This window comes from Periophthalmus magnuspinnatus, chromosome 19 (assembly GCF_009829125.3).
Source record: "Periophthalmus magnuspinnatus isolate fPerMag1 chromosome 19, fPerMag1.2.pri, whole genome shotgun sequence".
Taxonomy (NCBI): domain Eukaryota; kingdom Metazoa; phylum Chordata; class Actinopteri; order Gobiiformes; family Gobiidae; genus Periophthalmus; species Periophthalmus magnuspinnatus.
The window spans coordinates 25,839,723-25,864,564 of NC_047144.1; the positions used below are offsets into that span (position 1 = coordinate 25,839,723).

At 37.4% G+C, this 24,842-nt stretch overlaps 4 protein-coding genes across 4 annotated transcripts in view; 2 read left to right on the plus strand and 2 right to left on the minus strand.

Moving 5' to 3' along the window:
• Window positions 1-256: 256 nt before the first annotated feature.
• On the minus strand, window positions 257-1,840 carry LOC117386943 (solute carrier family 2, facilitated glucose transporter member 11-like). Its single transcript, XM_033984318.2, has one exon. It carries the CDS (start codon window positions 1,838-1,840, stop codon window positions 257-259), a length of 1,584 nt encoding a protein of 527 aa, XP_033840209.1.
• Window positions 1,841-2,307: 467 nt separating this feature from the next.
• On the plus strand, window positions 2,308-9,733 carry LOC117387230 (RNA-binding protein with serine-rich domain 1-like). The gene is made up of 7 exons (XM_033984678.2): window positions 2,308-2,361; window positions 3,120-3,269; window positions 5,039-5,212; window positions 6,780-6,882; window positions 6,965-7,118; window positions 7,655-7,799; window positions 8,418-9,733. Coding segments are annotated over exons 1-7 (828 nt in total). The 5' UTR covers window positions 2,308-2,359; the 3' UTR covers window positions 8,518-9,733.
• Window positions 9,734-10,225: 492 nt separating this feature from the next.
• Window positions 10,226-11,789, minus strand: LOC117387507 (cytochrome c oxidase assembly protein COX19). Its single transcript, XM_033985023.2, has 3 exons — window positions 11,667-11,789; window positions 10,457-10,568; window positions 10,226-10,376 (listed from the first exon to the last, which is right to left on the minus strand). Exons 1-3 carry the CDS (start codon window positions 11,746-11,748, stop codon window positions 10,283-10,285), a joined length of 288 nt encoding a protein of 95 aa, XP_033840914.1. The 5' UTR covers window positions 11,749-11,789; the 3' UTR covers window positions 10,226-10,282.
• Window positions 11,790-12,537: 748 nt separating this feature from the next.
• LOC117387231 (arf-GAP with dual PH domain-containing protein 1) overlaps window positions 12,538-24,842 on the plus strand; it is a 50,401-nt gene continuing 38,096 nt past the window's right edge. Inside the window, exon 1 of the mRNA XM_033984679.2 lies at window positions 12,538-12,924. Coding sequence (XP_033840570.1) covers window positions 12,831-12,924 — 94 coding nt within the window. The 5' untranslated portion in view covers window positions 12,538-12,830. The remainder of the gene's footprint in view (window positions 12,925-24,842) is intronic.

Below are 24,842 nucleotides of genomic sequence, written 5' to 3' on the forward strand. Positions count from 1 at the left end.
TTGATTGACTGAATCTCAAAAATACATTACAATCAGTCAGTACATTCTCATTGAGATAAATAAATAATTGGTTTTAAAAATATAATGCAAAACTATATCTTTATGTAAAGCTTTACTGCATGTTTTTTCATTCCTACCAACTTTTTTGACTTCATACTTTCATAAACAGATCAGATTATGGGAAAAGTACAGCCTAGCTCTTGAAATAGTAATATAACCCTACTTTCACTGTTTGAATTGTAAACTGACTCACATCTCACTCTCTACTCTTCACCACAGGGTCTTCCACGTCTGACATTGCTGTAGCCGGTCGGTACTGTGCTGTGCTAGGGCTGTCCACTTGTTTCTTTTGCCTGTTCCCTCCACTTCCTATATTCTTCTTATCAAACTCCAAAGTTATCTCCGCCAACGTTTTTCCTTTGGTTTCCGGTAAAATTAAACCTAAAAATATGGCAGACACCACGCACACAACAAAGAAAGGCAAGAAGCAATAGTCCCCCAAGGTGTTGACAATGAACGGGAACAACATACCAACTAAAAATAAGCTAAACCACATGAATGATCCGGCGATCATGTATGCTGCTGGTCGAGCTGATTGGTCAAAAATTTCGGCCGGTAAAATGCCAGTAACTCCAGCTGGCCCCAATCCAAAACTTAAAATATATGCAAAAACACATACCATGCTTAAATATGGCATACCTGCTACACCTTGGGTTTGAAAAACTAGTGCTATTGTGAAAACAACACTCCAACAAGACATCAGGCTATACCCTCCAATCAGAAGGTAGCGACGGCCAGCATGTTCGATCAAAAAGTTACTGAGGATTGAAGACAAAAATTCAGATGCTCCCGTACCAATTGTAGCATATTGGATTTTCTGGGGAGGGATGCCAGCTGCTAGGAAAATGTAGTAAGCGTAAAAGTAGATGGAGTCATTTCCGCATAACATCATGGCACTACTGGCACCCATGACAGTTCGGAGTTGAGTTCGAAGGTCCTTGTCCTTGATGAGCGCCCAAGGTGTTTTAGCTTTGGAATTGGTGTTGATCGCTGAAGATTTTAGCTCCTCCTTTTCTCGAATCATTAACTCCAGCTCGAAAATAGGGATCTGACCGCCACGGAGTCTAGCAAGTGCGTTTTCACAAGACTCCCGATCACCTTTGTCGATGAGAAGGTACCTAGGGCTTTCAGGGAACCAGGGTAAGGTTAGAACTTGGATTAGCGCTGGTACAGTGTTGCTAGCTAACAAGTAAGGCCAAACCTCTTTCCCGCCAAGAATCTCGGTAAGTCCAACCACCTGGCCCAGGAATATTCCGAAAGCGGTGAAAACAGCAGAGGAAAACGCAACGGCTCCTCTTAGATGTGTGGGGGCGCTCTCACCAAAATACATGGGTTGGATATTCATGCTTACACCTGAATTCATGCCAACAAGAAATCGGGCAAGAATGATCATCTCAAACGATCCAGCCATTTTACATGTTAGCACAAGGACAGCAGCAACTAACATAAACATATTGTTGAGAAGTAATGATTTCTTCCTTCCAAACTGGACAGCCATAGGTCCAGCTAGTAGGGCCCCAAACAATCCACCCAGGGAGAAAGCAGACACGATGAAAGTCCAGGCTAACGTCACTTGGGGAGTATCCAAGCCAATACCCCATCGTTCCATGTAGGTGTCATTGATGAAGGTCTGGATGTAGCTGGTGGGAGCATTGATCATTGAGAGATTATAACCATACTGGAAGGTTCCTCCAATGGCAGCAGAGCACACTGTAAAAACAAGAGTGACAGTCCACGAGGTCCTACTGGGTTCTTCATCTTCAGTAGAGTTTGACAGCATCTGAAAATCTCTGCTAAGCTACCTGTCAAGATGCTCACCCCAAATGCTCCTTTAAATGTCCTTAACTGACCCACAGTCCAAAACATTGAATAACTCAGCTCAATTCACAAGTTCAGGCTTTTCCAGTGCCTTTGGGGATGCTGGCACCTGTGTGTTCAAGGCAAGGTCGTTAAGCATTCAAATATTTCACATCTGAAGGTTCCTCGAACCGGTACATCAGCATGCTTTCCGCGACTCTCTGTATATTCCCACAGTTTAGTTTCTAAGGCCAAATTAAGTGTAACAATACGGTAAAACAAACTTTTACTGTGTTATTTTGGAATATATTTTTTAACTTTACAGTGGTTATCAAAGTGCATGCAGAAGGGCAGTAAACGGCATTTATATCAAATAAGTAAGAAATGTGTGCCTTACAGCTCAAAAAGAGGGATTTTAATATTTGTCGTTACGCTTCTGAGCACGCGCGTGAGCACGGCATCTCTGTGGGACTGCTGCTGCTGCTGGTAGGCGGTAAATAAAATGTAAGTACGGCGTAATGAGACTTTTTAGACGATTTAGGTGTATTTTTTTGGAATTTGCTACTCCGGTGCAGGGATAAAGGATAAATACACGTGTTATTAAATTAATGCATTTGTTATTATTGTGCTAAAAGGTTGTGGCGTTAGAAGAAGCATCACCATTAGAGTCCGTCGTAGTACTGATTACACACTGTACATCGGTCAGATGTGAACTGTCTGCAGCCCGATGCGTCAATGCACATTTTCTGCACATACACGTTTTTTTGTCCTGTTAATCATTATTACAAATATTATAGGCTATATGTTATAATGTACCTAGATTGCTATTTACCTTTTTTCATTATTTATCAGCCATAGGGTTGTCAAAACGACACAATCACAGGACAGAAATACATTTTTCCTGAATATCTTTAGAATTATCTTGAGCTGCATCAGAATAAGTATAAGACACATAGACTACTATACACCCATGAACCACTATGAACCTACCTGGACCACTGAGGGATTACACAGATATAAGACACATGGCAATATAAAAGAAAGTACTATGGTTTTATGTTGAAAATCATGTTCTGTTGTCTAAAGATGGACTGTGGTATGGAATCTATTACTTAGAATCGAAACTGAGTTTGAAATTTTAGTACAGTGACAGCAATAACTAGCTGTTAGTTGTTATATTAATGTTGTAAATTCTTTCTTAACTGTAAATGAAAACTGTGAACTGTTTGTATTCATAAAACCCATGTTGTGTGTATTTCTAGGGCGCCTTCTCCAACAAAACGAAAAGAGGATGACAAGAGTAAAACACGACCCAAAGAGAAGTCCGGCACTGCCAAAGAAGGGGGAGACAAGAAGGACCGAGGCAGAGACAAGAACCGCACCCGGAGAGGAGCGTCCAGTGGCAGCAGCAGGTGAGGGAGGGTTGAGAGATTTCTTTTCTTGTTATTAAGAACGTTAATAGGCCTACAGGAGTGATCGCTTTATAATTTTCCTATCTGACATATTAATAGGACTACAATTAAAGATTATTTTAGACTTAGGCAAACTATTGATTCACAAGGTAAATTAAAAACTAAAACTCTAAAACTTAATGTTTTAGATTCTGTACAGTCCAGATAAGGATCAAAATCAAAATGACTAACTTTATTTTTTATAACTGACTAGTCATGATGACTCGATTAATTGTTGCAGCCCTACATAATGTAAACATAATATGAAAAAGTATATACAAAAGGTTATTCTAATAAATACTAGTATGACGTTGCAGATAAATCAGAATCAATCATTTCAAGTGACATCACAACATTCTATTGGCCAATAATATTTCATATATATATATATATATACAAAAATTGATATTCTTGTTTTAATATAGTGAGTTTTAGGTTGTAAGGATGTTCTTTCCTGGTGTATGTGTCAAAGAGGACCAAGTGTCTGGAACATTAACTTTCGCACAGGTAAAGCAAACAATGAAGAAATGGACTCTACAGAAAGGATAGGGTGAGATTCCTGAGATGTGCATGTTTACAGTTTTTATTATATGTATCAGTGTATGTGTGTGAAGGACGATCCTCTTCTCTTCATCATAGCATTATCTTTGTGAGCTCCCATCCAACGGCAAGGCCTCAGGAACTCACAGTTCTGTCCTTGAGTCCGAGCAACAATGTATTCTATATGTGTCTGCATTCATGCGTTATTAACAGTAGCAAGTACAATTTTAAAGTAGTGCATGCTACTAAATGTGGATACATTGTAAGGTCTTGTCAATATTAGAAATGATCAGGTTCAACATTTGTGAATTTACCTTCAGGGACTGGCCTCTTGCTGGTGCCCAGAGTCAGGACTAAACATGGGGAATGTGTTTCAGTTTTATGCAGCTAAAACCTGGAACAGATGTGAGACAGGTCTCTACTCTCACCATGTCCAGGCTCAAAACAGTTCTGTTTAGCTGCATATGACTGATTTTTTTTTCCTGCACTCTTCTCCTTTAATGTTAATCTTATGATGATTATGTGTGATTATTTATGTTTCGATTTGTTGTATTGCGATTTGAATGTCTTTTTTATTCTGTAAAGCACTTTGAATTACCTTGTGTACTAATTATGCTATACAAATAAACTTGCCTTGCCTAGAAATTTCTTGGCAAAGTACAATGTAATCAACAGGAAAAACTGTCTCTTGTTCCCTGTTGTGGAATTTCCAATAGTAAAAACCTTAAAAATCTAAAATCAACAGAGAAATTGTCTTGAATCAAAGAGTCTGGTTTATTGAATCAATTGTGCACAATCGTCAATGAGCTGTTGTCCCTAACAAAGTGTCGTCTCACCCTCAGCTGACAAATGAACATACATACAGTGTATTTATGCCATCAAAACCATAGTACAATAAAACCAGTTTAGTCCAGTCCAAGTGGCTCGAGGCTGCTGGATACATCTTCCCGTAGGCTCCAAGGGTTAACAAATAAGAGATACACCCATGCATAACAACAGATGGTATTATGAAGGTTGGGTTTGACGGCAGCAGACGTCTCCATGAATAAACATTTAAGGTAAAGAGATACATAGCAATACAAGTAAATATTTAGGGTAAAGAAGGCCACATCACATTCGAGAATCTGAAAACCACAAATAGAATTTTTGTCCCATGTTTTACTGACTGCACTGTCCTCATTCCTGTCTAGCTCTAGCTCCAGCAGCAGCTCTGGCTCCAGTTCGGGCTCCTCTAGTGGCTCCAGCTCCTCCGGTTCCAGTCACTCTGGCTCTTCTTCCTCACGTTCCTCTTCTTCTTCCTCTTCATCATCCTCCCCTAGCACCAGCCGGCAGCGCCACAACAACAGACGACGCTCACGCTCCAAGTATGACACACTCTATTTTATAATCACAACAATGTATCAATGTTTTAATTTGTCATACCCTTACTCTTAGCGGGGATGGACAATATATCACTGCTCATATCAATATTGTTGATAACAGGGATCTGTTTCATATAACAGTATTGGAAAAAATCCCTGTATTTTTACACAATCATAAAAGTACAACAGATTATGTTATATCCATCATACAATTTGCAGCAATACTTATTCCTCACTTTCCTAATACATTCCTACCATCCTAATTATTTCACTGCAGATTGATGAGCCCTTTTCACAACTTTTAGAGGTCAGAGCAAGAGGTAGATAGTACTCAGTTACAGTACATTTACTTTTTTTTAAAATGAATTGTACTTTTCTCCCAGCATACATTTACTCCTACCTGAGTATATTTTTTATTAAGTAACAGTAACAGTACATTAAGTAACAGTAGTCTTGCTTGAGTAAAAGTTTTGTTTACTCTTTCTGACAATATTAAATGAGTTGAACATTTGTGTTTATTGCACCACTCCTTCAGATATGATATAGTTCTTTCTCTTTTTTATGTATCCTTTGAAAATACCAGGTTTTGAATATTATTTAATGTTTTATCAATTCAGTTAAATTCAAACCAAAGTGCTTCCCAAGTCAATAAAAAAAAAAAAAAACAAAAAAAACAAACAACAAATACACAGATAATACGATACATAGGGAAAGTACAATAAAACAGCAAGATATCCTGTTTAGCTCATATTAAATGCCGAGGAGAAGAGGTGGGTTTTCAGTTTAGTTTTAGTTCTGGACATTCTATAAGTGCTGCAGAGAGCCCTGGTCCAGCCCCACATACCAAGAATTACAATAATCCAGATGATGATGATCCAGATGTTACAAGTGTGTGGATTGCTTTTTCAAAATCCGTCCGTGGAAGGTTTTGTCCTTCAAATTACATTCACTTCAAATTGTAAATGAAATACTACTTCCAGACTGTTACTCTTTTAGTTCCTCTTACTTGAGTAGGAGTTTTCTCAAATACTTTTTACTCTTACTTGTGTAATTTCTTGGACCACCACTTCATATTTCTATTTGAGTAATATGATTTTAAAGTAACACTACTCTTACTTGAGTACAGTTTTACTCGTACTCTACCCACCTCTGGTCAGAGCGAAGGTTTGCTTGTTAATGCTAACGACAACTAGCATGCTAACAGTGCACAGGCCTTACTTCTTGGTTTGCTGCCAATTAAAAATCCTGTATAATTAGATGCAGACTGCACACAGGGGTCTCATTTTGAGCTGCTTTGACAGTATATCTGTACTGGGACAAGATAAATTGCACTTCTTTCACTCATCACTGTTACCCTGACAAAAATTGTTTTGTAGTAATAGTCGGGAATTGTCCTGACTATAAATAATTAATATTCGGTAAAGCTGTGCGTTAATCTCCATTGGAAGTAGCTACATTCTTACAGTAAATTACATTGCATTACATTTCATTAGAGTGTCTGCTTAAACAAGAAACTGTTTCTCAGACAAATGTGTCGATAGAAAAATGAAGGTTGTCACTGTAACCACAGGTCCAAATCAGCAAAGAAAGACGAGAGGGAGAGGCGACGAAGAAGCCCCACTCCCAAACCCACCAAGCTGTCCCTGGGCAGGCTGACCAGGAATGTGGTCAAGGTAGCACTGCTGACTTATTCATGAGGAACAGTTGGTGTAGAAAATTTTTGCATCAAGCATTTATCCTTGTTGTGGTTATCAGGAGCACATTCAAGAGATCTTCTCCACCTATGGTAAAATCAAGCACATTGAGATGCCCATGAACCGGCTGCACCCTCACCTGTCCAAGGGGTATGCCTATGTGGAGTTTGATACGCCGGAGGAGGCAGAAAAGGCCCTCAAACATATGGATGGAGGTAACTACACAGATGGTGAAAGGTACATCATGAATTCAGTGCTTTAATTCTTATGTATTTGCTGGGTGATGAGTTAAAAGGAACTCTATGCTGTTTTCTCACCTGCTTATCTCTATGGAGATGTTGCTTTGTCTTGAATGTTCCAAAGTATTGTATTAAAGTTGTATATATCTCCATGGATATATTGTTGCTCAGTGTGTATGTGATTTAATCATGCTGACTGCAAAACCTGCTCACTGTGATTTTTTTCCCCTTTTTTTGCAAAAGTGAACTGTAATGTGTGGACTTTACTATAACATTAATTTGTGGGCCTTTCCATAGGAATAAAAACAATCATATCACCTGTACTGAGTCGTCTTATCACAGCATACTGATTGCTATTATCATAAAGGAGCCGTGCTCTTCTTGTGTATCAACATGATGAGCAAGTCTAGATACTACATTTTAGTAAGATGATGCCTTCAGTCTGCAGTGAAGCCCTTTTTGTCAGATTCCAGTACAGTGCATGAACTACAGTATAATGACTCTTTTCACAGGTCAGATTGATGGTCAGGAGATCACAGTCACCGCAGTTCTGACCCCCATCGTCCGTCCTCCCCCTCGCAGACTATCCCCGCCTCCTCGCAGGCTCCCTCCTCCTCCCCCTATGTGGAGACGCACCCCACCTCGCATGAGACGCAGGTACTGTGCATGATCAGTTACACTCATTGGAGCGGTTCCCAGCACTTTTTGTCTGTTAGTCCCCCGTTTCATCATATCACAAGTAGCGCTTTGTCACATGAAGTTTTCCACATTTAAAAAAAAATGTCCTTGTTGACTATATTATTGGTAATGGTAATTATCCTGACCTAAAATTCATTTACATAATTTACTATGGCTCAGGGATTTTTAAAAAAAACAAATATTAAAACTGGAATTACATTTAAATTATATTTTTAAAAATCTCCATTCAACTCATAACGCACATATGTATGTGCGTTATGAATTGCGTTATATATGTATATGGTGCGTTATATATATATATATATGGTGTTTGAATACTATTGTCTACTGTTCCTAGTCATTTTTTGGCAAGGTAAATTTCTCACTGTCCTCTTTAGTCCTCCAGGTACTGCCCAGTTTAGCAGCTCTATTGAAGTGTGATTGTGTTTAGGTGTTTAATCCCACTTAGACCAATTTTCCCCATCTGTACTCAGCAAAATCAACTATTACTGTCCTCTGTACTCCTTGTTAACAATGTCTTACTACATGAAATCACCCAAATATTGCTAATATCATGTTGTGTATTTCTCTTGGCAGGTCTCGGTCACCACGGCGACGCTCTCCAATTCGTCGCAGGTCTCGTTCTCCGGGCCGCAGGCGTCACCGGTCACGCTCCAGTTCAAACTCCTCCCGTTAGTTTATATTTAAATCGTTTCCTGATGTTTTATTCACTTAGTGAGCCACCAATTTATAGTGACTTGCTGTATTATTTTTATTTGTGTCGTGTGAAATAGGTTGCGTTCATGTGACATCAGAAATGATAGAATCCCTGTAGTTTCAAACTGAGCTGGATGACACGTCAGAATTCTAAGGTGGACTTAGCTGTTTAACTGTCACATTGCAAATTTGTTGACCTCATTTATGGTTAATCTCTGTAATTACTGGGCCTATCCACATGAAAGAAAAACTGTCATGAAGTTAAATGCCTCATCTGTCAGAATAGATAAACAAAAATTAAATTATTTTCAATAGCTTTAGAAAATGGCGGCATTATTCAACCCCACAGGAAAGGACTTTATGTTATAAGATTAGCTGATAGTTTGCAGTGACATCACGCTGGGGCTGTTCTACATGTATCTCTATGGTGGAATGCTCAGCAGTTGTCATGGAGACATAATGCACACAAATTGCAAACACTGTCAAAAAAAGGTGACAGTGACTAACTGAAAAACTGTTGGCTAATGCTAACTTGTAATTTTATGTATGATAGACTTGTTTAACGGTACAAATTGGCTCACCTGTTGTAGTTCCAACTAAGTCAGCTCTTTATTTTCAGATTGTGTTTTAAAAAAGTTATCATCACACCCCCAGGTAATGTTGATGGCATCAGCAGCAATGTATCAATGTGGCAAGTTTTTTAAACCAATCCCTAATAAATTTATGTGGATTTTATATTTGGATATTTAATTCACACAGTGAATCTCTTATTGACTTGTATGGGCCCTACCCTCCATCTGAAATTATAACATAAAGGCAACTTATTTTCAATGTAACAATCAAATGCAATGTTCAACAATGTTCTTAAGAGTAATTGCTTGTATGTATGATGTTTGAACGCTCTCAAAATAATTTAAAACCTTGTGGAAAGTGCTGTTAAAGTAAAAGCTTATCCAATTTTAAATAGCACTCCCTATGTGTCCTGTTATTTTAATTCTACTGTAAATAGTACCTTACCACGTACTATTGTAAGTTTCCGATATGCCCCGTTGAGTTACTTTTAGAGTTTTCAGTTCTTCAGTTTTTGTTTTAAATATTTGTGTTTTTATAAGGACTGTCCACTGCCTGTGTAATATTGTATTATCAGACTTCTCTGTGAAATTGCTATTCTCTGTACAATAAAATTCTGTGAAATCTAGCTTCTCTTAGTGTTGTCAAATGTATTGAAAATCAGATACTAATTGATAAAACTATTATCAAAACTAGATAGTTATTTGAGCATGTCTCGAAACTAAACAAGTTCAATTCACAGGACAGAACTGAACCTTTCCTGAATAGCTTTAGAATGATTAAGAGCTGTTTCAGAACAAGTATAAGACCACATGCACTAGTATATGCCCATGGACCACTATGGAACCCACCTGGACCACTGAGGGATTACACAGACACAAGAACACATGGTAATGGTAGAAAATATCTATTACCATCATGGTATCGATACAGTATATTCCATGGTATCGAAATCGAGTTAGAAATTTTTATATTGTGACACTTTCTATTGTATTTTAAAAATTATATTTGTTTTATCTTGAATATTTTTTTTATATAAAAAGTGTATTATCTTACAAAACATTTATTTATGCCTTAAATATGCACAATATTTACACACGCTGCCCATAGGTCTTCCCTTGCAATTTTTTAAGTTCTTATATTGAATGATGTCTTAGAATTACAATATGATGCAGCTAGGACTTGGTATTGTTTTCTGTTGGGTTAGAAGGAGGATCCATGAGGTCTTTAAATCCAAGTTTCTCTAGAGGCTCCTTGGTCATCAGCTGACTGGAAAACAAATATTGTCATGTTATATGTCATAATACAAGCTAAACATTAATATACAATCGAATGGCTATAATTCTTACTGCTCCATCCTGCACTCCAGGTACTCTTTGGACTGTTGTCTGCACAAGGAGTTGTCAAAGTTGTTTTCGTTCAGGCACTTCATGAACTTCTCCATAAACGCTTTACATTCACCTGAAAAAAAAAAGACATTTGCTACTACAATATATATTTATACTTATATACATACAAATAAAAACACTGCCGACTGAATTTACCTTTCAAATAACTGTTTAATGAATACACAACACAAAACATTATGTGTTTGAATAAATATGTAACAATTAATCAGGAAGGCAAGACTGTATACAGATTTTTATGTTTTTAAATGCCATTTGTAAGTGCTAAGTGCTAAGCTAGTCCTGAGCAAACTTTCAAACTTTTAATTATTATTATTATTATTTTCATGTGAAGTCTATGGAAAAAATGATTAAGAAATTTACTTCCAGAACTAGGCAATGGGCAGTCACTGTTGACCTCCATGGACAGTCTATGGTTGCACTGTTATATCTTAAATTTTATTCATCTTTAAGCCCAGTTTAGTCCTAGTTTATTTGGCTCAATCCGGATTACTCCTGTTTTAAAATACTTTACATACTTCAAAGCTGGTTTTAACCTGGTTCAGAACTGGTTTAGAATTTAGTTTGACATTTAACAACCATGTCTACAGTACATAAGTGCTTGCGAGGGGGTACTTGGACAATTTCTGATTTTAAATATAACAGTAAAATCATTTAAAATTACGGAAGAAACATGATAAAAGTGGTACTCAAAAAAATGTGAGAAAACTCTTAGGGGGCAGTTGAGACAAACAAAAGGTTGGGGATGTGAATCACTAGTTTAGACCAAGGCAAAATACATTGTTAGTCAGTCAGTCGCTCCCTGTTGTTTCTAATGCAGACATTGTCCTGTTTTATTTGCATTTATAGAGATGCAGTAGATGAAGGCCTACAGAATATTGAGATATTATGCTGCTGTTGTATATATTTTCTACCTATAAGTATTTTAATTTATTTTTAAGCATAACTTTTTTAAGTTTGTGCATGCCCTTATTTGTATTTGTATTTACTCAGTGTGTTTTATGTTGCACTTTATCACCGAAGTAAGTCCCTAGTTTGTGAACTGTGGCAAATGGTAGCAATAAAAGTCTTCTGATTCTGATAAATGTCATTGCAGCAGCGTTTTGTCCTCTTCCATCGCTATTTTTGAAGCACATTTTATAAGTTATCTTACCAAAATGATCTAAAGGAAACGATCCTTTATCAGGCGCTCGAGGTTTGAAGCTTTTTGTGCTGAAATTCATAGCAGTAGACATGCTTTATTAGGGTTAGGGTTACAAGACCCTTGTTTTGTACTTTTTCCCTATATTCTGTGACCTATCTTCACGCAGCAGAGTCGACGTGGTCGCATAAATATGACGTATTGTTTTGATAAACCAGGCGGAAGCAGCTGATGAACGATGTGAACAGACCAAACAATCAATCACAAATAAAGGACTACTGTTTTAGGGGCAATTTGTAAAACAAATATTGGTTTATAAATGTAAATTGTAATTATAGTCGTTTTGATATTTTATTGTTACAAATTACTCGATTTACATTTTATAGTATCTAAAAATTTGTCATATTTTATTTAAAGGTGCACTATGTAACTTTGGTGTTGTGAGGTCTGCCATCGTAAATGTTCCATGGTATGGCTTTATCCACCTTACATTTATTCAATTAGAGGTGATTCATTACTCATAATATACCTCTAAAATTGTGCATTTTTGTTTTATTGTGAGTGGGCTTGCCTCTCCACAGATCTGACCGGTAACCTGACCTGACCGCTTTCTCTATGCACAACTTTAATGCCATACGGCATTTCAGGTAACGGAATAAAATATCCAAGGAAAGAAGAACAAGTTATACGGTGCGCGTTTAACATAACATTTTTATAACCATTGTACATTTTAAATAATACACGTGGGAATTTATGAAACATTCATTTTAAGCAGCGTTTTGCTCATTTACCATTAGATGTCGCACTTTACTCCATTTATCTGGCGGTCGCACATTGTTACAGACAGACAGCCCGGGCTGGTGGAAAGAACGAAGCACATTGCACTGCTTAATTATTATGCAGCCAGCGCGAGTCACTAAGCAGCGCGATCCCGGGCTGAGACACCTCGCCTTGTCCCCGATCGGAGTCCAATCTCCCGGTGTCCACTGCAGGTGACAGGCGCAGGTGCACGCTTGTCTCCGTCCTTCGTATTTTTTTTATTTTTTTTTGCTTTTCTTGCGCGTTTTAGACAATCGCTGGCTGATGCTCTAGTCTCGTTGCTGCGTCCTCGTCTTTTCGTCTCCTCTTCTTCGTCACGGCGAGGTTAGGTGAGGCTGGACCCGGACACAATTAACCATGGCCGGAGAAACGGAGGCAACGGACAACAAGCTGCTCCAAGACGCGTTAACCAGACCCGGGAACGAGACGTGCGCGGACTGCGGTAATTCAGGTAGGAGAAATGAACCATCTGCACAATATTACGCGCCTTATAGTGCTTTGTGAATCAATTCAATTCCCTTTGGCTTATTTCAAAAATTATCTTCTAAACTGGACAAAGAATTACAAAGATTACACTTAATTTTAACGCATAAAAGTTGCTTAGTCTGTTAAAACGTGCCAATACAACGTCGACATGTGTTCATTATTGCAAACTATAACATTGCATAGTACATTGATTATTATTTTAATAGCACTCAGGGAATTAGCCTATAGTTTAAATGAGCAAATTCTCCTTAAAATTCTAAATAACCCTCTAAAACTGCACAAAATCTAAAATGCACAAAAGTTGCTTAGCCTGTTCAAATGTTCCAATGCAATGTCATCCATAATTGCAAACTATAACATTTCATAGTAAATTGATTATCTTTTAAAAGGTTAGTAACACTCTGGGAACTAGCCTTCAAATTCAATGAGCACGTTCTCCAAAAAAATTCAAAATAACCGTCAAAATTTGCACAAAATCTGAAATGCACAAAAGTTGCTTAGCCTGTTCAAATGTTCCAATACAATGTCATCCATTATTACAATCGATAACATTACACAGGACTTTGACTATTTTTTAAAAGGTTATTAACACTCAATTTCTTTCTTTTCACAATAGAATGTGATTTTCAACATTAAAACATAGTGATTTCTTTTATATTCCCATGAAGTCTTATATCTGTGTAATTCCTCAGTGTCCAGTAGGTTCATAGTGGTCCATGGGTGTATACTAGTCTATGTGTCTTGTGAAAGATACAGCTCAAGATCATTCTAAAGCTATTCAGGAAAGTTTCATTTCTGTCTTGAATGGGATTTTTTTAGTAGTACTAAAATGAGCATCGGGTTTCAATATTAGTTTTAGTATTGATATATTGATATAGTATCTGATTCTCAATGCTTTTACTCTGTGAGCAGGAAGTAACCAATGATTTCTTGGTGTTGTATATGTGGTTTATTTTTTACTCAAACAGGCCTAGTAAAAGTCACACAGTATATTCAGTTAACATGCCAGATAGCCTACCTGATATGCCCCACAACTAAGGAAATATATCTGAAGACTCACTGCTTGTAAAACAGCCTGAAGACATTTGCACTTTGAACTGGCCGTGCCATAATTACGCATTGTGTCGTACTGTTTACAGGCACATCTCAACACATGTGCTCTCCGTGTTGTGGTCAGTTATCATTGGGCTTTGTTACATAGCCTAGTGTCAGCCTCCACAATGCAAACACTATTAGACTTTAGACTTTACTTTATTGTCCCCGGGGGGGAGATTCCTTTCCACATACACAGAGCACATCTGACATATACACAGATAAACACCAAACATCACACTCACATAAACATACATTGCAAAAACAGACATTATGCCTCAGCGGGGCCTGTTGTTTAAGAAAGCAATGGCCGCTGGGACCAGGTTTCTACCGAACCGTGCCCTCCTGCACCTGATCGCCCTGTACCTCCGTCCTGAGGGCAGAGGGATTAGATGGTCCTGGAGGGGGTGAGTGGTGTCCTGTGTTATAGGACACTATCATTATTTGTGGGTTTTTTTAGGCTGTACTATGGGGTACAGCATGTGTTTTGAAAGAATATTTTTTTAAGTGAAATGTTTAGGCGTATTGGGTTGGATTATTCTATTGCATTAATTTATTATTCTTCTTCTTCTTCTTATTATTATTATTAATAATAATAATAATAATAATAATAATAATAATAATAATAATAATAATAATATTTATGTATTTATTTAGTCTGCCAGTACTGTGACAAGGATGTTAGAAGGCTAATTCTTGACAAATTTAGGTTATCATGATCCAAGGCAAATATATATATATATATATATATATATATATATATATATATATATATATATATATATATATATATATATATATATATATATATATATATATATATATATATATATATATATATATATATATATATATATATATATATATATATAGTGCAGGTACCTGTACTGATAACACATATACTTTCTCACTCCTGTCGTATTTTTTCTGATTGTTTGTTTTTACACCTGATGCACTTCCTGTCTAAACTAGCCACTTTTAGATCCGCACATACAGCCTGATTCTGGACATTACACTGAAGTGTCTTGCCCATGGACACAACAATAATCCATGCGTTCAGGTGAGATTTTGAACCAATCACGTTATCTGAGTACCACTGGGCAAGACACTTCACCTGCCTTGCCATGAGCGTGAATGGAGAATAGTTACTGAAAGAATGTAACAATTGTTTGACTTCATTTTCAGCTCTTAGTTGTGATGCTGCTCCTTTCACCTTGACATCATTTTCAGCTTTATGAAATACGGGAAACTCACCTTGACTTGAGTGTGTAGTGCACACTGTATTTATTTATAGCGTGTTTGATAAAGGACTAACAGTGCTGGTCAGAACATGTATTAGGTCTTGGTTGGAGGTAGATTCTGGCCCTCAGCATGCAGCCCATTAGGAGGAGAAATAGTAGTAGCCTCATGATAAAACCTAAGTAGTCATTAGCTAAACCTGTTTAATTAATATGCAGTTAAAAGGTGTAAGTATTTATAGTTAATCATTTGTGTGTTGAAATATGATTGGTATTTGAGTAAAGTGTCTTGAATAAGGTTGACTAGTGACCGTATGATTGTTACTGGGCTATTAGGAGTTTTTGTTACCAGATAAAGGTAAAAACATTTTTAATAAATAATAATAAAATATATACATTAATAATAATAATAATAATAATAATAATAATAATAATAATAATAATAATAATAATAATAATAATAATAATAATAATAATAATAATAATAATGCATTTATTTATTTATTTTTATCCAAAACACAAAACCTAGGCCCATTTTGCACAATTTTGTTTTTAAGTTGTACTGTGCTTTTTCAGGTGGAGGGTGTGCCAACTTGTCTCTATGTAGATGCAATTATTTTGTCTCAAATGTTCCATAGGATGGCATTAAACATATCTATTTTTATAAATGCCACCACACTAGTTACACGTCGATCGAACCAACTCACAGCAAGAAGGCATGATTTTCAAGAAACTTTATAAGCAATGAAAACAGCTGTGATTACATACATGCAAGATAGATTTATTTGATGCCATACTGTGGAACATCCCAGTGAAAGCAGTAACAACGGATACAAACAAGCCTTCAGTAGACTTCCACCAGAAAAGTTACATACAGTTCCCCCTGTATCAATAGTGTTTAAACCTGGTTTCTAGCACATGATATTTGAGACAACTAATACTGATTATGTAAATGTGTTGTTGATTATTTCAGAAATTGATTATGTTAAAATATAAAATCTAAAAGAGAAAAACATATCCATGGAAGAAAGTGCAATACTTGAAGAGCTTCCGTGTGTGCAGCTGATTCCAAGTCATGAGTCAGGAACCTGTTTAGTTTGAACTTTTAGACTCACCGTCTTAGTCCCCTCTCTCTTATAGTTCTCCAATCTCTGCTACTGTTTACCTTGTTGTCAAGCTTGAAAATGCACCATGACAGAGAATCAAGTGTGTGGGACAGTGTCAGGGAGCTGGTTTCCCATGATTGATGATGACGTAACAGTGTGCCTGATTGGATGAAAAAAGGTGACCTTGTTGGTGGCTTCTGTATTAGCTATTATCAGAGAAAATGCTATGTAAAATGAACAGAGTACATTTTACAGTCAGATTTATTTAGTCTTATTTAGCTGTTTTTACCATATAATGCACGATACAAACAGCATTTATCATGACAAGAATATATAAATAAGGTACAGTTCCTTTAAAACCATTTTATTCAATACTTGATACTCATTACAGATTCCGATACCACAGTGATAATTAAAAACCCTCTTTCTTTAGACAATTCATAGTAGTTTCTTTTATATTACCATGTGGCCTTAAGTTTGTGTAATCACTCAGCCGTCCAGTAGGTTTCATAGTGGACCATGGGAGTATACTTAAACTTGTTCTGATATAGCTCAACATTATTGTAAAGCTATTCAGGAAAGGTTCATTTTTGTCCTGTGAATGTAACTTTTTTTTAGTATCGATACCTGTTCTAATGAGTACTGTATTATCCTCGACTAAAAGTTGCTCCGGAGTATGAATTGCACCCGTGAAAAAATGCATAATAATGAAGAAAAAAATATATATATAAGTCGCACTGGACTATAAGTCTAATTTTTGGAGAAATTGATTTTACAAAATCTGAGACCAAGAACAGACATTTTATCTTTAAAGGCAAGTTATAATGCTAACAATAAAATAGAGAACAACAGGCTGAATATCAGTACAGCACGCTAACGTAACACATTTATATTTATTCAGCTACATGAAGCATAGACAGAACTAAATACATGTCTGGTATGTTAACATAAGATATTAACAGTTAATCAGATAAATAAAGTATAAAAAACAAGCTAACAAGTTTACTCTGGATCTCACTCCAAATCACTAAATCCATTGAATTCTTCATCCTCGGTGTCACTTCTGAACAACTCCACTAGCTCCGGAGGTAGATGAAGCGCCACTCTGGAAGTAAATGGCTGCCATACTTGTACACAAGTCTAGAGTGGCAGTGCACAGTTCTCAGTGTGACAATAACGAAGATGTGAAATTATATATTTTAATAATTTCACATATAAGTCGCATCTGAGTATAAGTCGCACCTTGGGCAAACTATGAAAAAAGTGTGACTTATACTCCAGAAAATACGGTATATTGTTTTGGTGCTAGTTTTAGTTTCAATTAATAACAAATTTTGATACTTTTGACAATATTTTTTCTTTGGTTTGTTTTTTTCTATCTTTATATTACTCTGCCAGCTCTGTGGATTGCGATGCCGCTCCATCTCTGCCAGTCCTCACAGGAGCAGTGTAAGGCCCTGGATCCAAGCACTGGGCGTCCATCCCAGAGTGGAACCATGCAGGGATCAGACGTGGTTTATGGGCGTGAGACTATGAGAGATAGAGAGAGGGAGATAGAGAGAGAAAGACGGAGAGGGGAAGGAGAGAGCGCAGGAGGTTGAGAGAGAAGAGAAGAAGACAGGGAGGGAGAGGAGTGGGAGGGAGAGAGAGAGTAGGAGAGAGATGGAGGGGTGGGAGAAGATTTGACAGTCAGAACCAAAAAAGAAAGACTCAAATAGTGAGTCCAAATAATAGTGGGCAATATTGACAAAAAATAATAACTACAGTGGTCCCTGGTTTATCACAGGGTTTATGCTCTAAAAATAACCTGCAATAAACGAAATGCGCGAAGTAGTCAGCTTTATTTTTTACAATTACAAAAACCCCTCACCACACACTTTATACACTTTTCTCAGACTGGCATTTACATAAATTTGGCTGAATTGCGCTAAAAAAATCCACAAAACCGCAAGGCCGCAGAAGATGAACCACAATATAGCGAGGGACAACTGTATATTAATCCAATTAAATTATTTTGCCAATATTGAATCTTTCTTAAATGTTCTACTGCTAATAATAATCATATCTGTCCCATCAGCCCCTCCCGCACACTAGACAAGGTGGGTGAAGTGTCTTGCCTAAGGACACAACAACAAACCTTGGTCCAAGCAGGAATTAATCCTCTGACCCACTGTCCTAACCACTGAACCACTGGCTTTTTTAATATTTGCAAATCCTCATATCAGTCTTATCCTGTACCAATCTGCACATTTTTTATTATTTTATTTATAAATTATGAAGTATTCCATGGTGAATTTAGCCCTAGTTGAATAAAAGTATTACCACATATAAAAAGGCCTACATAAAAATAGCTTAATAATAATTTGGTATAATAATGTAATATAACGTCTTAAACTCACAGTGTTTAAGACGTTAGTGTTATATTAAAAAAAGAGTAGAAGCCTGAAGCACATGGCCACTTAAGATTATGTATACAAGTTAATGCTAGGGTTGTTACTGATACGTGTACTGGTAAAAGCTCCAATACCACCGACGATTACTCAGACCAAATCACTGATCTGATACCACTCTGTATTTTCCAAAATGAGGACCCCCTAGATGTCTGTGGCTAATGCTAATGCTCACGCTCAGATCAGGTTAAATGTAGACTGTGAAGGCTCTGCAGACACTTAAAACATGCTGATAATGACAGAAAAGACATTTGTGTTACCTCGTTCATACCGTCATTTAGCCTTTGGTGTGGACACAGAACTTTGTAAAATAACTATGGAGAGTGCAGCCTGACATCAGCGCTAACACAGACTTTATTTGCTCTGCATAATAAGCCATGTGCTCACTGTTGTTTTTATCCACGCTCTGTGGTAGAAAGTGATGAAGTAGAAAAGTAAAAGAGCTTAAATCAGCACAACTTGTCATCAAGCCCATTATATATTTGACTGTAATCCTTTCTTTTATTCTTAGATAGTAGATTTTCTTTCAGGATAGCCTTTTAGTAGATGTATTTTTTTGCTCTTATACTGTTACAAAATTGAGTAGCCTTAGTCTACCAAATCTATACTATCTGGTATAGGACTGGTATCGGTATCAGGAAGTACATTAAGGCCAAGTATCGATATCAGATCAGATTTTTAAACAAATGGTATCGAAGCATCACTAGTTAGCCCCTTCAGCTCTGCTCCGCCACTGATTTTGTTTGTACTCTTAAGTCTCTGTGAAGACATCGCAAAGGTAAAACAAATACTATCTCTGTCATGAATAATGTTTTTTAACTGCTTTAGAGTCTCCTCTGGGCGTTAGCTACAGCTGTGTGCAGAGGGCACGGTCTATTCACTAAATCCAATCTAAGCTGATACCAGTATCGGATCAAGACATCCCTAGATAGATGCTACATTGAAGATAACCTATCAGAATGAATCTTGTGGTGTTGTTTGGACTCGATTGCTTGTAGAGAGTTAAGATAAGTTTGTGTCTGTTTTGATGGTTTAAGGGATTGCTTAAAGGTGCATATGTAACTTTTCTGGTGGAGGGTACAGCATTCCATGGAGATCTGAAATGTTCCACAGTATGGCATTAAACGTATCTAACCTGCATTTATTCAATTTTTTTATTATTAAGGAAATATCTTGAAAACACATGTTCTTATCGTGAGCAGGGATGCAGCTTGACAGATCTTGATAACATACTTGTACTTGGAAGATTTGAGACAAAGCAATAACATCTCCATGAAGACAAACAGGTAGCGTGCCCTCAACAGAAAAATGACATGGTGCACCTTTAAATATGTGATCAAAAGAGCTACTCCAGCTGTTGAAGCACACATTACATATTCAAACCAACACAATTTAAAACCCTTTAAAGGATCAAATCATAAATAAGAATACAGCATCAACTGTTTTATTTCATTACATGATAATACTGAAAGGGCCTCAAACCTCTGTCCTAACTTGGGATGGTTCAACCACAGCCGCTTTGTATCATGTGTCAAATGCAGACATAACACAAGACATCTTCACATGAAAATATACATAACTTCTTTTACCTGAGATAAATAACAGTTTGGTGCTTTGATTGTTGACTCTGCAGAAATTTGAGCTGTTTCTCAATTCTCGTTAGTTTTTCTTTTCTTTTTTACTTGTAAGCCGCCATGTTTGTTTTGACATGAATGGAGCATGTATCTCTGATTGGTTACTCCAACTGTCAGTCATGCCCTTTGGAATCGGGGAGACCTGATACGTTTTCAGACTCACTCGCCTCTCTAAAGTTTTGTCAAAGCATATGGTTTTGGCGTGTCAAGTCTCTGAAATTGTCCGATTCCACAGTGAGATATTGAGGCCACTCATCCCTTCTCATTTGAGGCAGCCCGCTGGGCCCAAAATAGTTCCAATAGCCATTTATCATACTAACCATTCTTCAACTTTGGCCCCTCTCGGCTCCAGACGTGAGGACTTCCCTGCCTCATAATTCATAGCACATAATAGTGATGATATGAATTATTGATGCTTTCTCATTGGCTGGCCCTCGGTGGATTACAGAAAACCATCATAGATTCATTACCCATCAAAACACTGCAAATACCATCGTCTAAAGTAAATATGTCTGACCTTAGATGACTTTGTGATAGAGAGATAGTGAGGAGGAGCAATAAGCCAGACTAAGCCATGGAAAAACATACGTGTAACTTTTCGGGTGGAATGAAAAGATGCTATAGCTTTCTCCAGAATATTCCACACTATGGCATAAAAGCTAAAAACAGTAATCCCTTGCTTATCATGGGGGTTACATTCTAAAAATAACCCGCAAGAGGTGAAATCTGCGAAGTAGTCAGCTTTATTTTTTACAGTTATGTTTTAAGCCTGTAAAACCCCTCACCACACACTTTATACACTTTTTTCACACAGGCATTAACATTTTCTCACATTTCTCTCTTGTTTAAACACTCTCAAAGTTCAAACCTTCGTAGGCGCCTTTGTCGGTGCAGAACGTTTCATCGACATTGTGGGTTTTGTCGGGGAGAAAACTTGCAAACATGCAGCACTTCAGAGTCACATTGCGATCCAACATTCATGTAAATTTGTCTGAACACATTCTGTACTGTACAGGAGCCACGGCATGGAGGAGACTGATGTACAATGGTTTACAGTCCCTTAGCCAATCAGGACGCAGAACACAATGCACGTTTATATGCTGTAAAAAAAAAAAAGCATGTACAAAAAGAATCTGCGAAACATCGAGGCCACAAAAGATGAACTGCGATATAGCAAGGGACCACTATATCATCATAAGCAGGTGTCATTGGTACAGGTATAAAAGCTGGATGTGTTAATGACATACCGTAGAACATTCCAGAGTGAGTAATGTCACCACTCTACAGAAAAGTGGGTGGCGTAAAAGTTACATAGTGGACATTTAAAGGCACTACACGTTTTTATTTTTTAAACTGCAATTCAAAAGGTCTGGCAGATGTCGTGTACTCATTTCCCATGGGTTTAAAATTAAAGTTTGATCCCTGCTGGAATTACACACTGCCCTTGAGCAAGACACTAAAACTGTCGCAATGTCTGGGAGATCAAAGATTCAGACTCGGGGTAAAAAGTTGAACAGAGTTTATTTACAAACACGGGAATGTAAATGTAGATTGATGGCTGAGGTGTTTGTACCAGTCGTAGAGAGCTGGGTCAGGGGCTGAGGTGCAGGGTAGGTCCAAGGAGCGGGATCTGGTGAAAAACGAGAATAACCAGCTGAGTACTGAGACCATATGTACAAAAACTAGACTGAGCCAAGCGGAACTGAACCACGGGGGATACACGGACGATCTGGCGTGTTGGATCCTCGGCCTCTTTGTCCTCCACAGTTGCATGATTGCTCATGGGCTGCAGGTGTGTAGTGGGTGGTGCCAGAGTCTCCACCCAGTTCCCGGTACAGACACAGATGGAGGGGGAAAGACAGCACAGAAACACAAGGACAGACTGGGATCTTGACCAAAAACCACTGTACGCCTGTGCATACTCGTGAATAAATGTACCCAAATGGTTCCTTGATTGTAAGTGCCATCAGAGCTGTAGTCCTTTAGCCGTTTAGGCGATTAATCGGTCAATGGCGTCTTAAGCCCGCCACAAACTACAGAATTTTTAAACATACAACAAAAAAGGGAGGCCACTGACACGGGGCAAATCGGGTGGTTTTAAATCTCAGAGAGCAAAGACTTCATGGCAGTTAAGAGACAGGCTAAAAGTTCTGAGTGCACCTCATGTCCGACGTTTCCTGTCAAGAGTAAAAAAGACTCGCTTTGAAATTGTTAAGTGTTCAAAAGATCAGAGCATTGCACTCCGAGGTTGGTCTAGTCAGAACTGTATTATTATTATTTCTGACAAGCAGTGCAATAGTTCAGATGAATGTTTTTTAATACACAAAATCCTGGGGATAAATTACAGGAAGTAAAGTCAGTACTTCCCAGCTTCCCCATGGTCCTCGCTGCGTGGATGTGAACAGACACACGTGCGGCTTTACTCTCGCCTTTTTACTTTTTAAAGAACGCTTCGAGCTGGACTAATAGTGCTGTTTTATAGACTGGGTGTCACTATTTGCGGAGGACAAACTAATGGATAATATGAATGAATACTACAGTTTAACAAGAGGTGAGTTGTCTTAAAAGTTGTCTTAAAGTTATTTTTGTTAAAATTATAAGGATTTCTATGCACAACAGTAGAAATTAAAAGGTATGGAGTAAGCTAGCTGAAGATTTGGGAGTGAATCATGAGTTAGATCTGTTTTTTACATATAAATACACAGGTTTTCCTTTTCTGTTTAAATAGCTATTTCTGCATAAACTCCCATGCAGGCGTAGTCTTGTGAGTGCAGTTTACTTCAGATATATAAAGATACAAAATAGTTTTGTCAGCTAATTAGATTGGCATCACATGTCTTTAGTCGACCGAGAAATTCTTAAGTCGACTACAGATCTTTGTTTGTGACTCGACTTGAGGTTCAGGCTAAAGGACTCGGATTAATGAACCAAGGACTCTGCGATTTAATCTTGCATCCCTATAGTCAAGTCTAACTCCGAGTCAAAGTCTGCTTGTCAGAAAATCCACAATTTTTTTTTTTTTTTTTTTTTTTTTTTTTGGGGGGGGGGGGGGGGGGGGAATTGTGTTTTTGCTGTTATTATGTAAACAATAAAACATTTGATCACAAAAAAAAAAAAAAAAGAAAATCCACAATTAGATATTTTTCCCAAATCTTGCAGCCCTACTTAACTAGTTAGAGCTCTCAACTCCTACCTCTCTAAAAACAGTTTAATAGATGGTTTTAAGTTCAAAATGAGTTAGTTGAAAGAATATACAGTAGGGTCCACTGAATGAACAGAGCTAGTAAAATAATAAGAAAACGCTTCATAAATGGACTGTATTTGTGACTCGACTTGTGATTTGGATTTAAGATGAAAATGACTTGACTCTGACTCATACTTTATTTGAATGACTTTGACATAGGGCTGGGTATTGTAAGATTTTTTTAATACCACTACCTTACCTCCTTTCTATACCAGTTTCTGAAAGTTGTTTTTTTTAAGTGCTTGTATTTTTTAAATGTAAATTAATGGCCAATATTATTAAGAAAATACTTATCAATCCTTAAACTGTGTTATAATTCTTATTTTTTAAACAGAGCACTAGGCATTATGATGTTCACTTATAACTCAAAACAAATGAGTGCACACTTCTATATTTAGTGCACCACATTTATTTTGAATTACACTTTTCCCGGTGCCGAAGTGGATGTTGGCGGAGTTTGGTTCATATTTTCTCTTTGGCTTCATCTTTATGCAGATACTGCAGACTGTGAGTGGAAATGTGTTTATTGTTAGGCACAACACTTTGACTTTGAGACAGTGTACAGACCCCACACTGGAGATATGATGTGTTTTCGGGTGGATACAAGCTGCAACTCTGAACATGCCATTCGTTCATCTCTTCTGTTTTACCGGTAAGGTGACACACTGCACTTTGTTTGGACACATGTAGGGCTATGTTAAAATGTAATATGTGCTGTATGTGCCATTCGTCTCTGTAGAGCACAAACATGATGTGTGACCACCTGTGCTGCTGTTATATAAATCAGTGCGGTGTATTTATTGGCTCATTGACGCGGGCATTTAAAGCTAAGGAACCGAAAGTTGACACCTAATGAACATTGGTTTTTCGGTGTCTGTACTTATCTGCCCTTTTCAGTCGGGTCCTACTTGGAAGCCAGTTTCGGTACCCAGCCCTACTTGAACATGGACTTGTGCTGGGAGACACGGACTTTATCAATCAGGACTTGAGCGTAACTTGAACTGAAAACAATCATGACTACAACATTGTATTTCTTATAAATGACTAATGTTGCTTTATAAAATTTATTTTTTTCAATTAACATCTCAATAATTTTTCACAGAGCTCGCTTAATCACTT